We start from the raw sequence: 18277 nt of genomic DNA, 5'->3' as shown, positions 1-18277 counted from the left end.
CCACAGGCCTAGGAGGGTTCCCATGTGTCACAAGCCTGCTGAGTTGATAGCTTAGCAAATAGGGGTGCAGGTTCAAGTGATAACAGTAACTATTATTTAATTCATTAAATTTGATTGAGGTGTTAGGGTTTCAACCCTAATTTAGGGCAACTTGAGGAAAGGTTATTCAAAGGTCATTGGAGACTCAATTCTATTCATGTTTTTGGATATCATTTCTCTTTCATGTCTCCTTTGAGGAGCTTGGCAACCTTAGGGTTTTGAGAAATTTGGAGATGAAAACCTCCATTGTTTGCACATCTACAGCTGTGAGACCAGCCAAGGGTGTGAGGAGAAGCTTCATTTCAGAAGTTTCCTTTGTGTTGATGTTTGTAGTTAGGTCAGATTCCTTCGAAGGTTGACCTAGCTTATGAATGACTAATTGGCCTATCGGCCTTAGTCATGATGGATGTGCAAGATTAAAATATAACTTGTATTTGGCCGACCTTATAATGGAATGCCATATTGCTTATAGGGCCAACCCTATTATATTATTGTTATTGTTTTTATCCTATATTGCTCAAGGGTTGACCCACTATGAAAGGGTGCCTCTTGCATATATATACAAGGTGTAAATGTCATTCATTAGTATCAATTCATCTAGCGAATTACAACACACTTCTAGCAAAGCGAATATACCTAGATCAACGAATTCATCTAGCATAGCGAATCCTTTCCTTGGCAAGCGAATTCAAAGTTCAGTCAAGCGAATACATTTCTCAATTAAGCGAACTCATCCTCAGCAGATAGGATCACATCACCAACATGTGCGGATTAGATTGAAGACAATTTGAATGCCCTAGTGTAGATTAGATGCATATGATGATTTAATTTGTTCATATAGCTTCAATAGGTGAAGCAAACTTGTAAAGATTCATTCTTCATTCAGATTTGCTAAATATAATCAAAGATTCGATTGCTAGGTTTTTCACCTTCAAGAGGAAGGTTTTCCCAGGGTATTTTGGTGTTCTCCTTGTTCATTGTGTTAATTTGTTTAATCGCTATCATTCTGATCTAAAATCAACATGGTATCAGAGCCAGGTTTAAGAATATTTGATCAGATTGGATTGTGTCTGGTGATCCTGCTTGAGATGAAGGAGATGCACTTACTTTGTGGCAATAGGGAAGAGATTACTACCATTGCCTTTTTGACTGGAAGGGCAAGTGTGAAGCCGGGACGATATTTAATGCTCCACATTGTAATAAGAAATTGATTGACGTCAGATACTTGAAAGGAGGTATCGAGTTGGCTATGAATGTTGTCCGTTGAGACATCTGGCAAATATTAGTGATATTTGTTCTACCGAATTCAGTTCAAATAAGAAAAGTGCGTGAAACGCTTCATAATTGACGAAACCCACTATCGGTGTTAAATCGTCACCTTCTTTGCACAAGCCTTGCGGGATTTATTATTCCGGTCTGACGTGGATCCCTCTCTACCCGATATAGGGTTTGTTTTGATTATATCGGTGGTGTCGTGAATTTCACTTTGATTATTGAAGATGTGGGAACTATTTGCTAGGAGTTTGTCTGACATAATGATATTATCACAATATTGGTAGTTTTGTACTATTCTGAAACTTAGGACATTTGGTCAAACTATTGGCATCGAGAGTTTCCAGAGACATTAAGTGTGTAGGCATATTTGGAGACAAGGTCCTAGACCCACTTGTCTTATTTGGTAGCGCATCAGGCATTAGTTCTCATCAAGCGATTTCATTTCTTATTGCTTGGTTGCAGCGAGTCTTTCCTTACTGTCGTGATTGTAGGTACATATTTCCTTTGTGATCATGGGTTATTGGAGACTAGTTTATATACCTCAGTGATTGGCATTTCATTTGACCCAACCAGTGTCTTGCGAACTTGATTCGTCATTGCATTGATTTGCTTGGTTGCGCAATTTCTTTAAGGAGCTACATCTTTGTGGTATTTTTTGGCGACCTCTTGGTGGTCAAATCACAAGGTCTGTGACTTGGGGGAACAAGCTCTAATATTATCATTGTGTAGGCCTGTATCTTCTTTTTGGGTTGGAGCTATTAGTGGCATGGTCAAGGGTTGGTTGCATCTATTTCTTTGAGCTGTATGGATAGTATATAGATCGGCCCATATTTTGGATCATATGCGTGGTTGGCTCATTTCAGAGCATACCATTCCATGTGTTTGGTGCTCTTGATAGCAATGGTATTGTGGTTTCGAGATGCGCCATTCCATTTGGCGCACAAATTGACCCCTCTTTGGTGATTTTATTTTCAGCATTAACTTGATCAACATCCGCATGATTGATGTATTGGTCAACGAACCTATTGTCTGCTCCTTATTCATGCCGTGTTTCCATTATTAGATGGTTTCGTTTCTTGTTGGCCGTACGCATCTGCAACTGGGTTGGCCATCACCAGGCTTTGCGAAGGGGCGTTTGCTATATCCATCTGCTTGTTTGTTTGTTGAATGCGATATCTATACTGGAGGCAACGTTTCTTTTTGCTGGGGCATCATATTTGTTGCAGACCACAATTTATTTGTTGCCTTCATGGGATCTCTCTATTGCCTGAAATTATATTGCCAGTGCTGAATTTGTGTGTCGTTGCGTTGGCTATCATTGTTTGTTGTCTTGGCTATCATTATTACATCCGTGCGAGTAATTCTGGAGGCTTATGCATCTGTTGGAGGAGCATATGAAGATTCAGGAGCTGAACTTGAGCTTTCTACAAGGCAGCCTATTGAATCTTTGTGTATCATTGAGACCCTTGGCATGAGTTCCAACACTCATAAAGGGTTGGTGTGTCTCAGACTTGAAGGGCGATGTTCCTGGACTGAGAGTCTCAGTCTCTGTGGATGAAAAGATGAGACACAGTTTTAGGACTAACTCCATGGGTACCAACAATAAAGAGATAAGTATTTTTTTATGTTTGTATCATTGAATAATGTTCATGAATCTTCTATGAAGTTATTAATTCATGCATTGGAATAGTGAATCATGTATGCTTCTAGCATTGATATTTCTATTCGAGATAGTTTGATTCTATGAACTATTAATAATCTCTCTTAAAGTCTTTAGGATGGCCTGAGGAGCATAAGGATGATGAGAAATTGCATTCAAGGGAGGAAGAACTTGATGCATCCTGTGAAGAAGTCACGTAGGCTGAAGAATGGAGTCACAACTTTCTGCCTTGGACTGAGTTGGCAACGCATAACTAGAGACATCTCTCAATGAGGAAGAACCTATTCAGGTTGACCTTTGCAATCAGTTTCTTCGAAGAGGAGGAATTAGCTTTCAGAGGGAGTCTGACAAACCAAATAGAGGTAACCTTGGGCGAGGAGGTCAGGAGATTGATGCAAGAAATTGGGCTTCAGAGGGAGTCACATCATCATGAAGATCTGGTAGATCCTACCATGTACATGTAGCAGACTGGATTGTTGATGCTAGACTAGATATTTGCTATGCTGGAGTGTAACTGATCAGAGGAGCGCCTCTGGTTGTTGCTTTAGTTTGGGGTCTACTTTGATGACTTGATGTAGCAAGAAGCAGTCTTCAACGACACTGAGCACCGCAGAGGCAGAATATATTGCAGCATGTATGGCAGCTCGAGAAGCAGTGTGGCTTCAAAAGCTCCTTGCAGGATTGGTTGAGCAATCATTGGAGCTGACTGTTATTCATTGTAATAATCAAGTTGTGTGAAGCTATCTGTCAATCCTGTGTTTCATGATAGATCAAAGCATGAGGAGATCAAATATCACTATATTAAAGATATGGTGCAAAGGAATGCTATTTAGTTGAGGTACACTAGCACTGATGATCAGATAGCCGATATTCTCACCAAGCCTCTTGCCAAAGTGAAGTTTGTGCATTTTTGAGACAAGCTTGGAGTTGTGGAGAATGAAGCCCTTGCTGAGAGGGAGCCTTAGCATCAATGATTTCTTGAGATGTACTATAATGCATTCTTCTCTGCGAGAGAAGTTTGAGGTGCAAGCCCTTGTTAGTGCATTCATTCTCTGTGAGAGAAGCTTGAGGTGAAAGCCCTTGTTCCACCCTTTGGGAGTAGCCATGGTGGATCCACCCTCTAGGAGTATCTATGGTGGATGTCATGTGAGAGACTCCATGACTTAGCACTTGTGTTTATTCACCCTCTGGGAGTAGCCATGGTGAACGTCATGATGAAATGACGACATCATGTTGAGTGATTCCGTTATGAGCACTTGTGTTTATTTGCATTTCCATACATGGGAGTAGCCATGATGGACCCATCCTCTGGGAGTAGCCATGGTGGATGTCACTAGGTGACCCAGTTTTTGAGAAGGACTCCTGATGCAGAGAGTCTTGGAGCTTTGTTTGTTACACCTTCTTGAGTGACTTCTCCTACTCAACCCTTCAACTACTCAAGTCCTTCCTATGGCACTTGGCAGGGATTGTGATAATGAGACCTCCAAGGTCTGAACCTTCTTGACTTGGCTCCTAGGTATAGCCAATGGTTTTTGGACAATCAATTCCACCACTTGAGGTTGCCACATCAGTTACTCTCTCACTCCTCTCCTGGGCTCCAACCACTCCTGCTAGGATCTCAACACACAATCACTTCCTATGGTTTCCCAATGCATCTGCAAGGTGTCTTCAATGTATTTTGAGATTTAAGGCTCACCAAATCCATCGCCTTGGCTTCCTAACCCTTCTAGGTCTCTACCGGCACCAAAATAGGCCTAATTGCATTAGCCCTCCTTAGGCGGTTTTAGGGTCTCAATTTGCAAAAGTCCCAAATAAGCCTTGAAATAAATCATGGATTTGAGTACCCTTTTGGAAGTTACAAACAATACTGGAAAAGTGCATCTGGGTTATCTGTACAAGTGGGGTTTCCAATGCTGCACTATTTTGAAGGGTTTAGGCCTCACCGATGACTTGACAAGATGGGTCTAAAAATTTTCACCAGTCAAATCTCCTGCTCCAAACAATTTGGGAACCTTCAAGGGCACTCAGAGGGCTTTCCATTCACGTGTCACTTGGTCTTGCACCAATCCCCATGTGCTCATAAATCACACCTTTCTTGCTGTCCTAACTCACCTACTCCCAGTGCTGAGCCTAGGGATTCATTGTTTCTCCTCCTCCTGGACCTGCAACACCACACACCCTATTCTAAAGCTATGTACAGACCCTAACCTAGCATTCTTAGTGATTTCAACAGGTGCCATCAAAGAATGCCAAGGTTGGAGCCATTTTCTTGCTCTTAAACCCTACTTGCAAGGGTTTTGCTCCTAGTTGCAAAGAATGGAAGTAATCTCTACAACTTAAGACAATCAAACCTGCAAATCAACCTTAAAGAAGACAAATACAATGAATACTCAGAATTGCAATGGATTTACACCATCTAGTCTGTACTGGACTGTACAAACAATGAAAATAAGAGTAAAACTGTTAAAAACCGGTGGAAACAAGGTTGCTTCACAAACCAAAAACTTGCTCTTGCATTTCCAATCCTCTAACCTTTACAATGAAGTGAATTTTTGGCTTATATGCTCTTGTTTCAGTCGGTTCAACCAACTTCTAATGCCTAAAACCAAAAATGCAACTTTTGCAAGAAATTGCAAAATGTTGCTCAACAACTCTTTACAACTTTTGCTCCAGGATGCAATTTTGCATTCTAATGCATTTTAAGACTCCTAAAGGTCCTCAAACACCCTAGAAGACCTAAACACAACTCAAATGACCCCTAATACATGAATGTATTCATCTGGAGTATTTTACCTGTGAACTACCTAAGCATCCAACTTCTCAGGCTATCAGCATCCTGAACACAATTGATTCAAACCAAAACTTGGACAACTCAACCATGGCTCTATTGAGTCCTCAATGGTTGGTTCATTATTACATCACAAAGATAACACACAAACTTAAAAGAAAACAAAGCTTTTATACTTGGAGGGTTAGGTGCCCTGCACCAACTCCTCCCTAGCTAAGAGGGAGTGTTGATGTTTGTAGCTAGGTCAGATTCCTTCTAAGGACGACCTAGCGTATAATCCGATCTAGCGTATGAATGACTAATTGGCCTATCGGCCTTAGTCATGATGGATGTGCAAGATTAAAATATAACTTGTATAACTTGTATTTGGCCGACCTTATAATGGAATGCCATATTGCTTATAGGGCCGACCCTATTATATTATTGTTATTGTTTTTATCCTATATTGCTTAAGGGCCGACCCACTATGAAAGGGTGCCTCTTGCATATATATACAAGGTGTAAATGTCATTCATTAGTATCAATTCATTCAGTGAATTACAACACACTTCCAGCAGAGCGAATATACCCAGATCAGCGAATTCATCCAGCATAGTGAATCCTTTCCTTGGCAAGCGAGTTCAGTATTCAGTCAAGCGAATACATTTCTCAATCAAGTGAACTCATCCTCAGCAGATAGGATCACATCATCAGCATGTGCGAAGTAGATTGAAGACAGTTTGAATGCCCTAGTGCAGATCAAATGCATATGATGATTTAATTTGTTCATATAGCTTCAATAGGTGAAGCAAACTTGTAAAGATTCATTCTTCATTCTGATTTGCTAAATATAATCAGAGATTTGATTGCTGGGTTTTTCACCTTCAAGAGGAAGGTTTTCCCAGGATATTTTGGTGTTCTCCTTGTTCATTGTGTTAATTTGTTTAATTGCTATCATTCTGATCTAAAATCAACACTTTGGGCATCAAAGTTGGATAAGTTGTAGCAAATCTGAAGCCACCTATTTGCTTGTGTGGCCATACCATTTCAGGGTAGAGGGAGCTCAAGAAATATAGTTTTCAGCACCATAGTTGTTGTGTTTGTCACTAGCAACACTTTGTCTAAATGTTGAATACCATACAACAATGTTTAGTTGTATTTGGAACAGCAGTTTGAAGTTATTTGTGGATTGGCAGAGTGAGGTGCTTGTGTGCCTAACCAACCACTCTTCTCCTTGTGCAAGTTCAATACTAATACAAACTTCTTTCTCATCAGTTCCTTATTGTCACACAATCATCCCAATACAGCAGACAAGTTTTGGAAGGATGCAGCAGTCTAAAGGTTATTTAAAGACATAAAAATCAGTCCATCAGCAAGCCGTCCCATCCAAGGATTTGGAGGTCACAACAAACCCCATCTCAAGGGGAAAGTAGAGTTTATATATTCCATCATTATTGCCTTGAGCAGACCATCATATGTTAGTGATTTGAAGAGGAAAGGATTATATTTTTGATCTCTGTGAGTCTTTTTCTGAGTAAGCACCTCATTTTCTGAGTGTGCACCCTGGTTGTGTGCTACCTTTCAAGTTTACTTTATCTACATCAAGCTACCGGGTATGTAGTTAGTTTTTTTAAGACTTCATTGGCTTTGTAATAGCACTCATATCAAAGTGCTTAATGTACTAATCTTCAATAGAAATCTGATACAAAGACAAGCTTGAATGTAATTTTCAATTTAGTTTTCAGTTTGCTTCATTGTTGTAAAAGAAAATATTTATCACTCTCTTTCAAAAACTTCAAAACAAATCATAGAAATCACATCTTCTGCAACTTCTGTCTAGCTCTAAAGACCACCAAATAACAGGAGAACATAGTTTAATAAATTAAAACTCACAAGCAGGTTACTCAGTTTCAAATTCCAGTGTTCCACTTGGGGTGGGACATTACAATTTGTCAACATTTATCTCTTATCTATATATATGTATGATTGGATGCATATGACTGTTAATCTGTTTGAAATCCCCCATCTTGTAGGAAGGGGAGTAGGTGTAAGGAAGAAGGATAGGCATGAGATCGTCATCTAAGTAGGCTACCCCGAGTGGATGTCCATGTTGCCTGCCATTGGGGCCGAGAGGGCAAAGATCTGCTCTTGGGCTTCGATAGGACGATTACGAAGCGCCCATTACGATCTCCTGCATGATTCTACAATGATGGGTTATTGATCTTAGGGGATGAGGCATGGATAGGGAAAGAAGGTACAAGCACCCCACTAGGTAGGCCACCTCGAGTGGATGTCCATGTTGCTTGCCATTGGGGCCAAGAGGGCGAGTGTCCACTCTTGGGCTTAGTGCGGGATGGCTTCGAGCAGACCTATCATGTTTCTTCCTCCAAACCCTAATGTGTTTCAATAGTAGGGACTAGGGAGTGATATAGATATCGTAAATATATATTGATTTAAATTTTTTTACATGTTACTATCTAACCCTAATGGTTGAAAGTATAAATAAATATGTATTTGTATCCTTGGTTGTGGTTGCGGGATCTGAATTCTGAACTCATATTAGTTTAAGAAGATATTTTACTTGGTAAAGATATAACCCTAACTCTAACCTATTGCAATTGTGATTCTAGGGTAAATTCTAAAGTAAATTTGGAAGGGGACATTATTGAAAACGCTTGGTATTGTCACTATTGAGTTAGGGATGAAAACCTCTGATTCAGCAGATTTGCAAGTATTTTCGAAGAATTCAAGATATGATTGACTTTGAGTATTGTGCTATGATTTATTGATCTGAACATTATTATAAATTCTTACTTTGATAAAACTATTATTAATTTTGAGTAAATAATATTGGTTTAAGGAAAAAATCAGGAATATCCCCAAAAAGGTGACATCACAAATAAACAAAAGGAAAGCACATCTCTAAACATAAGCACTTTATTGGAAAATGACACAAGGGTTAAACAAGCTAGGGACTCCATTTCGTTTGGGAAATGAATGCAAGGGGATCAAATGGAAGGGAAAAAGAGAGCAACTAGATCAGCAAAGAGGTACCTTGGCAAAGGCAAAATAGAAATTGTAAATTGGAAAATGGACATTGGATAGTGGAAACTAGATACTGGATATTGGATAATGCTCATGTTAATAAGGGCTTTAAGTTTGCCACTTAAATAAGACCAAGCTAGGCCAATGGTCAAAATGTTGATGATAGCAATCAACAAAAGGAAATATGGTAAAAACTAGCTTTGAGGTTGTCACCCAAAAAGTGTAGTCCAAGCTAAAAAGGTAAAAGTGATGATGTCATCAATATTAATGTGGTAACCACTTGATTTGATAAAAGGCTAGGTTAGGCCTAAGTTGTAATTGGATATGTCATCATCATGACGATGTAAAAGAGAGAAGGATATAGAATATATGCCTTCCTTTTAAATTGATAGGCATTAGAGTGTTAAGATTAAAAAAACCAATCAATTTAAGGTAAAGTAGTTATGTGTAATGCGCCCTTCTCAAGAGTGAGTTTCGATAGAAGGCCTTAGCTTATTTTATTCCTATAGGCTAACCGAGATGTTGGCAAGGGAATATTTAATTAATTAAGTTTTCTTAAATCCTTAATTTTCAGGGAATTTTGGTTTAATTAATTATTTTTATAAAAGTTGAACATTTAATTATAAAGTGACTTATAATTGATGATTGCTTTTGTTGGATTCATGAGTGATGATTATTTGAGTTCTGATTAGATGTATTGGTAGTGATGAATAAGTGATCCATGAATGCTTGGAATTGTTGATTTTATGGTAGTGTTTGTTAACCACAGGCAAACATCATATTTGTTGCCTTCCCAACCATAGATGATAAGCTCTTATCGTCACCCTCGAGCACACTACATGTCCTTCATGTTATTGAATTCATATCTATTGATGCAATCATGACCTTGCATATATATGAATCAATACCTTCTAATAGACCTCAAGTCGGCCGTATACTTTTGGTGCCAAGGATAGGGTCAGAACTATATATTACAAGTTACATATGAGTCTCCCTTAGTTGCAAGTTACATTTAACTTGATCACAAGTTACACACAAGTGGTTCGCCCAAATAGGGCCTGCCCCAAATTAGACTCATGCAACTGATATATCCAAATGCCAAGGCTGACAGGCCACTTGGCATTTTGCGCACTAGGTCCGCCTTAGAAGGGATCCGACATAGCTACAGAACAACACTCCCTCTTAGCTAGGGAGGACTCCTTCTGAATAACCAAGTCACATAGTAACTACCACCATGGATACTCCCATGAATAATACGTTCACCATAGCTACTCCCAGAGGGTGAACAAGCACAACATGGAATTTCTTTCATGATACCCACCATACCTACTCGCAGAGGGTGGGCTCACCATGCCTATTCGCAGAGGGTAGAAGAGGGCTTTCACCTCAACCTTGTCCTAGAGAAGGGTGCATTACCACCATGCCTACTCACAAAGGGTGGATCCACCATACCTACTCGTAGAGGGTGGAATGAGGGCTTTAACCTCAGACTTCTCCCAGAGAAGAATGCATCTCCACCATGCCTACTCGCAGAGGGTGGAACGAGGGCTTTCACCTCAAACTTCTCCTAGAGAAGAACTCATTAACAAGGGATTGCACCTCGAACTTATCCCTCATAGAGAATAACTCATTAACAAGGGATTGCACCTCGAACTTCTCCATCACAGAGAAGAACTCATTAACAAGGGATTGCACCTCGAACTTCTCCCTCACAGAGAAGAACTCATTAACAAGGACTTTCACCTCAAATTTCTCCATCACAGAGACGAACTCATTAACAAGGGATTGCACCTCGAACTTCTCCCTCACAGAGAAGAACTCATTAACAAGGGCTTTCACGTCAAATTTCTCCATCATAGAGAAAAATGCATTAACCAAATCTTCATGATGACGTGGTTCCCTCTGAAGCTGAAATGTCAGGCTCCCTATGAAGCTGAAATGTCAAGCTACCTATGAAGCAGATATCAACCCTCTGATCTCTTCGTCCAAGGTTACTTCTGACGATATGTCAGACTCCTTCTGAATGCTGATTATTCCTCTGCGAAGAAATGCAAGCAATCTTCCTTCCTAGAATGGAATCTCTGATTCGTCCTTTCATAATTTTGCTCAGCAATGGAATTTCCATTCACTTGGATTGATCACACCGAAGCACCTAGTGATGATCTGATGGCTGTGTGGCCTTTGGCCCTCACCATCTCTCATCATCTGTCCACAAAGTGATTGACCAACCACATAAATGCGTTAGAAATCCACCTGTAGCAAGGTGTGCCAGAATGCTAAGTTGCAGTGCCCATCCTAGGACAAACGTCAGATGATCTTCAAGAGCGACATAAGTAAGAACTCAAATAACTGGACCTTCAGTTGCAATATCATCCGATTCGCAACCCCATCCAATTATGCCTATGCAAGCTTCAACGAAACGAATGCTTCATGTGATTCTTGAAGCTTCTAGGATGATGTGAGAGCTGTTGCAAGGCGTTATTGCACGGAGGCCTTCTCCATCATTCTTGATCATTCTCGATCATTCTTGATTGTTAGGTGCCTCCATTTGCTTTTGTCCCCATATGCACACATTTCACATTTGTGTACGACTTAATGAGATCATCACAAAAGTCGCCACTATGCTGCTGCTCGATCTCAACCTTCCATTACACTGAGCAGTCGATAGAACGCGTATCGACTCGTGTCGCTTCGTTGAATCCTCAGAATGCTTGCTGCCACCTTGTCGATGTCTCTAGCCACGAGCGTCGTGGAGCGAGCGATCTCCGTAATTTGCTAGTAAAATGTTACGATTGCCAAAGAGAATCCTCCACAACGTTCTCCTCCCCGAATGAAGAATTCGAATATAGAATGTTAAAACGGACAGAGATGTCCATAGCGACTCCACTTACCGCCAACATTCAATACCAGGCTTGGCGACTGTCAACGCCAAGGCATCAGACTGAATCTGTCATTGAGTACTAACAATAGAACTATGGCAATCATCGAGACCTCAACAGTCATTACTCGCTGCAGAGCATATGCGATGCTCAGGTCTGAGTTGAAAGGCTCGGTAATCAACTTTTGCCTGCACTTAGATTTCTCATTCTGCAAATTACTTTGATTGAACTCCCTCAAAAGCACAAGATCTACCTTCAAGCGGTTAGGCTCTATAGAAGGAACCTGCTTTGATACCATGTTGATTTTATGGTAGTGCTCGTTAACCATAGGCAAACATCAAATCTGTTGCCTTCCCAACCATAGACGATAAGCTCTTATCGTCACCCCCCAGCACACTACATGTCCTTCATGTTATTGAATTCATATCTATTGATGCAATCATGACCTTGCATATATATGAATCAATACCTCGTAATAAACCTCAAGTCAGCCATATACTTTTGGCGCCAAGGATAGGGTCAGGCCTATATATTACAAGTTACATATGAGTCTCCCTTAGTTGCAAGTTACATTTAACTTGATCACAAGTTACACACAAGTGGTTCGCCCAAATAGGGCCTGCCCCAAATTAGACTCATACAATTGAGATATCCAAATGCCAAGGCTGACAAGCCACTTGGCATTTTGTGCACTAGGTCGGCATTAGAAGGGATCCGACCTAGCTACACAACAACAGGAATGATTTCTCTTTTATACTTTATTGGTGAAAGGGTCACCACCTTTCATAAGAATTGAGTCACCACCCTCCGTTGCAGCCTTTTGAAAATAATAAATTATTTTTTCAAATTGATCTTTCTTCCATGTCTTCCTCAAATGAAACCTTCTTCCCTTTATATCTTCCAACGTGAGGAGAAGTCACTCCTCTTCATCATGTCTGCCCTTTGCAAGAGTCGCAACCTTTCACAATTACCACCCTTGGAAAGAGTACAACCTTTAATAATTTCTGCCCTTTGAAACAGTCACTTCCTTATTTTCGTCCCATTCCTTTTTATTAATCCTTCCCTTGTTCATATGCTCAATCGTTTTCTCCTTCATTACCCAATTTATGATTCAATGTTGATAATCCATGGTTGCCCTTCTCAAATGAAATGATCTCCCTTTTATGTCTCATGTTTGAGGGAGTCACAACTCTATATTATTGAATCCCCCCAAAAAGGGTACATTACAATATGATGGTGCAGGGACTGAGGGACATATAAGTCATAGGACCCCATAGTTCCTTTATTTGTGTATAGATAATTGCACTGATAAGAGAACACATGCTCATCAAAACATCAACCACCAAAGCTTTTTGTCTGAAGCATAGATTGGATTCAATGTACCCTCCTTTCTTAAAACCTTTACCCCCAAAGCCTGGGTTGAAGGGTGGATTTGGAAGGGCTTGTCACGCCTATATAATACTTTCTTTAGCCCTAACTTTTGTGTCCAGTCATTAGGAACATTAAGGAAGTAAATATTCTCTTGCAATGTTGCTCATAAAGATACCAATGCTAGTAGCTAATCTATCAATACTGTTGTTCCCCATTTTGATACATTCGAAGAGCTTTAGATTTCTTATTCAACTGATTACCTAAGTGGCAGATAACCAGATAACAATATCTTTGCATGTCTTTGCTTGCAAGTTTAAACTTCCAATTTCATTATTTCATCATCTCTATCAAACTCATTTTGTTCCTAATAAGTTTCATAGTTCATATTATAACATGTGCATGATAAGTATTAATCTAAGTTACCGGGTTCTTCCATGCAGGCCTGAGTGCTGGTCTTGGTTTGGCCCGGGTACTGGTTCTGGTCCTGGTATGTCCCTGAGTTTGCCCAGGGTACTACCCAGGTTCAGGATTGTGTTTTTAAATTTTTAACATATATTACATCATAACACAGAATACAGTAGATTCAACAGCAAGCAATAGACATCATTAATGAAAGTAAATAACAGCTATTTATGGTTGTAGATGAATGATTTTGTTAATTTAGATTTGTTCATATATCTGGTCTTGGTATAACAAATTTATGATTCACATTGATTAGCATTTATTAACGCAGATAAGCATACTCGTTGCATCTATATATATATATATATTCAACAAACCCAAAGCGAACCCAAACCCCCCAAAACATTTAGCCGAACCGGCGTACTGGATCCTCGAACCTGAACCTGAACCGGCAACTTAGGTATTAATCTACATCTTGCCTATGGTCTTTATGAGTTTTGAGTGATGGCAGTAATGAGAGGAGATTCCATGTTTAATCGTTGAGCATGATTGTTTCCTACATGAAGGACCAATTGAACAAGCAAAAAATTAATTATAAGATTCATATGTTGGCTTGTATATGTGTGCGTATCTGCTCATGAATGTGCACATTCATGTAGGCAGCCATTTATAATAGCTTTTGTATTAATCTTAAACATGACAATAACGAGGGTGGGTGCTCATTTTCTCCATAAGTTTGCATAAAATTTAATCCTCACAAGTCATTTTTATATATGGCACTGTTGGAGAGTGATTGTATTATTATTGATATTACAATATAACTGACTCTCAAAACATTATCTATTTCTTATTTGGAATAAGGTTATAGTTTTTAGTGTCTACAAGATTATATGTTCATTTGGTAAATTAAACAAGTAGGTTCTCATTGGGATATGAAGTCACATCTGGTCAACTTTTTGCCTAGTCAGTATTTTCTTGTACAATTTCATTCAAGTATCATTAGTCCTAATAAAAATAGGATCTTTTTCTCCTCCTTCTACCTAGAACTTCCAGAAAATTATTGATATAAATCCATGGGATGCAGAGTAAGGCTTTATTTTATATTAGTTTTTCTGACTTTAACACCAATAAACTCTATTATCAATCTAGTTGATGTGCCTATGTGCTTTTCTACTATCTGCTTGATTTAACGCCATATTTAATTCTGTCTTGCCAGGGACAGTATGGAACAAGGAAAGTTGGAGGTGCCTCAATTAGCACTACTTGGTGGAGGAATCTTTGTTCAAACTCAATACATTCCTAGACTTAGAGAGATCGCTCATTTGGTCTCCCTTAAAGTTTTATGGAGTCGTAGTGAGGTGTGTTTCTTTCTTTGGCATAGCATTACCAGCATTGTATTTAAGCATTACCCTGATGAGAGATCTAGTAGTGATATCTGTGCTGTCTTATACAGAAGAATCTTTTAAAATTAATACTCTACGAACAAACAACTTTCCATTCGAACACAGCTAGCATGTCTACTCATTTAAACTAGTAGAACAGTAACAGAAAATGAGTGGAAAAAAACATGACATGAACCTATATGTAGAAAGCTAAAAGGTGGGGGGGACTTCTAAACATGGGAGACTGAACTTACACATTGGAACATAGAAATTCTATTTACTCCAGAATTCTATTGTAATAACCACCCCTGTTCTGTCCCAATTTTTATCTTTTCACAAATTCTACTGTTTAGACATTCTGTCAAACAGTTGCTTGCTTCAATGTAAAGTGGTTCAGTCTTGCAAATGATAGATATCGCTTGATATATTAATAAAGGGCAGACATATAACATATTGCAACAAGAGGAAGCATAACAGAAATTAAAGTTACTTTTGCTAGGGTAAAATAAGCTCTTTCTTTATTAAAATCTCAGATTATAACTAGTTTCAGAAATAACAACACCTGACCTCAATGCTTACAACATTTATTACTGATGAGCTGATTATGCATGAGTTGATGTAGCTTCAGTAGATGCTAAGAATATTGCTGTTATTACAACACTTCAAGGACTGTCATTAACTGCTGGGAACAGCTCCAAGTCACCACGTAACCCTCTGCAGTCTCAATCTCCAGCCCAGCTGGTGTAACAGTAACTAAACACAGCAAACAAGGATTGGCCTGCTGTAAGATCAGCCCCAAGCAAGGTGATACAGTCTCCAAATCAGATAAAACAGTCAACCAAGGTAACACTCCCAGCAAAGGAGAAATATGGCCCAACAAAGAAGTGTTACAGCCCAGTACAGAAAGAAATACGGCCCAGCAAAGTAAGTAATACAGCCCAGCAATAGATGTGTTCACAGCCACCACTCCTTAAATGCTTCAAATTGAACCTCTTGAGCTATATGCATATGCTGATAATGAACCAACTAAACTGAAGCACAATGTGAATTCTGAAATAAATCCACCATCAGATGGAATTGGGTTTTCGTCCAATCCAAAGAACCCAAGGATTTCTGTCCTAGGGCACGAATTTGAAAGCTAGAAGCTCCCAAATTCTCCAAGAGAAAATAATAAACCCCAAAGTTCAAAAACTCGGACTCGCCACGGACTCCGCAAACCCAAAATTTGGACTCAAACTTGGACTCGTGAAAGACTCGGCAAAAAAGACACCGTAGTTTTACAAAAAAACAAACATAAAGAGATTAATGCATTTAGAGAACATAAGTGCCATAATTGAAACATTACACATGTCATATGATCAACAAACACGCAATATTTGAAATTTCATCATTCATGGCAGCATAATCAAGTTTCGCATCATATTCAAGTTTCAAGTTTCAACTCTAAAATGTTCACAAAATTTCATCATTCATGGCAGCATATATAAATGTTTACAAAATTACATATAATGATATGTCCAAGTCCAACTCCGAATGTGAAAAACAACAATGAACAAACCAAAGAGAAGACTACATCTTCCTCTTTGTATTTTTCCTAATATAGCTCAATTTTTCAGGCCTTGAGCTAGAAGTAGTAGCAATGGGTGTTGTGGTATCTAAATGGTGAGATGATTCTTCTTCAAAGTCAAAGTCCTCATCCTCGTCCTCATCTTCGTCCTCATCTTCATCCTCCATTTCATCCAATCTTGCTCCTTCTGCATCTTGTGCTGCTCCTCTCTCTATTTCTGCAATTTCTTCTTCGGTAAGGAGGACATCGTCACCATCATTTTGTTCATTCATGGTCCAATCACCATATGGATCAATTTCATCCAAGTCAATGGCCTCATGTGAAACACCCTCCACCTGTCTAACTCGAAGGCGAAGGTTGTACCGAACAAATACTAGATCATTGAGCCGCTTTTGTGTCAATCTATTTCTCTTCTTTGTGTGAATGCTCTCAAATACACTCTAATTTCGTTCACACCCAGAAGCACTGCATGGCTGAGACAAAACACGGATAGCTATCTTTTGAAGATTCGGCATGCCAACACCATAATTCTCCCACCATAAATCTACAAAAAACATTTAGAAATATTAGAATTGAGAAAAAAATGTAACAATCAATTTTGTAGGTTTTTTCTTGCACTATTGAACTAAGTTACTAAATTTTTTACCTAGTTGTTGTTTTCCTCTCCTATCAATTGCTAGTTGTGATGAGAAGAGTCTCCCCTCTACACTTTTATAGATCTTGAACAATGAACATTTCCAAATTCAGAAATAGATGGTCAAAGTGTCAAACTCAAATTCAATAATGAACATTTCCGAATTCATAAATAAAGATAGAGCAATTGCAAATGTCAAATCTCACCTCCAACTCATCAAGAACCTTGTCTCTCAACTCAGGATCAGGTGTCATGTTATCAATGCATGTAATAACACCTTCCATGACCTCCTCATCAGCCCTAAATGAATAAGAGAAGTAGAATTTCGGGTTCAAAAAGTAGGCGAAGGCATGTATCGGTTGGTGGAGTTGGTTTGTCCACCTACGATCAATGATGCGCCAAAGGATTTCACATTTTCTTGTATTTTCACGATAGTAATGTGAAATGGCCTTTGTGAAATGGCCTCTTTGGCCCTATCCATGGCCTCATAAATGAAACCCATTGGCATGCCCTCTCCATCCACCATACGAAGAACCCTTACCAAAGGTTCTGTCACCTAAAAAAATGAAAACAAATTTTAAATTAGTACAAAATCAACCCCTAAAAAATAAAATCAGCAAATAGACAAGATTGTATAAACTTTACTTTTGTGTTTGTTACGTACCGCAGTCAACTCCTCTCCACTTTTATTGAACCCTTCATCAAAAACAATGCTCACAATCTTCTCTGCTTCAGGTCTTTTGGAGTATGTAGACCCCAACCAAGCATCTGACACAAACATCTGCTTAAGATGAGGAATGGCACTAAGAATGCTCTGCAAAGTGATGAAGTGGCTAGCAAATCGTGTCACTCCAGGTCGCACAAGGTGCTTGCCATTTGTGTGTTTTCTTATCAAAGCAAGCACCCAAGTATGGTTGTAGATGAATTTGGTGACACTTCTTGCATCTTCAACCACCTTCTACACCCATCCAATCTTCCCAATGTCCTCTAGCATCAAGTCTAAGCAATGTGCAGCACAAGGACTCCATGTAATCGAAGGATGCCTCTCCATAAGCATTCTACCTGCAGATACATATGCAACTGCATTGTCCTTGATAATTTGGACAACATTCTCAACTCCAACTTCCTGAACCACACCATCCAATAGATTACACAAAGTCTTTGCATTTTTTATTTCATTTGAGGCATCAATAGACTTTATGAATACCATTGCACCATTTGAAGCCACCAAGAAGTTAAGAAGAGTCCTATGCCGT

At 39.2% G+C, this 18277-nt stretch overlaps 1 protein-coding gene across 7 annotated transcripts in view; it reads left to right on the top strand.

Annotated features, from left to right (window-relative positions):
- Positions 1 to 18277, top strand: part of LOC131032105 (dehydrogenase FPY6) — a 218676-nt gene that overhangs the window by 22698 nt on the left and 177701 nt on the right. For 6 of the 7 annotated variants that reach the window (XR_009103379.2, XM_057963026.2, XM_057963030.2 and 3 more), the window contains exon 2: positions 14655 to 14796. Coding sequence is in view for 6 of the 7 variants with exons in the window: in XM_057963026.2 (XP_057819009.1) it covers positions 14662 to 14796 (135 nt within the window). In the remaining variant the exon portion in view is untranslated. Of the gene's footprint in view, positions 1 to 13774; positions 13899 to 14654; positions 14797 to 18277 lie in introns of those variants that run through there. The other variant, XM_057963027.2, reaches the window with a different exon arrangement.

Source organism: Cryptomeria japonica, chromosome 4, assembly GCF_030272615.1.
Source record: "Cryptomeria japonica chromosome 4, Sugi_1.0, whole genome shotgun sequence".
Classification (NCBI taxonomy): Eukaryota; Viridiplantae; Streptophyta; class Pinopsida; order Cupressales; family Cupressaceae; genus Cryptomeria; species Cryptomeria japonica.
This window is presented reverse-complemented; position numbering and strand designations above follow the sequence as displayed.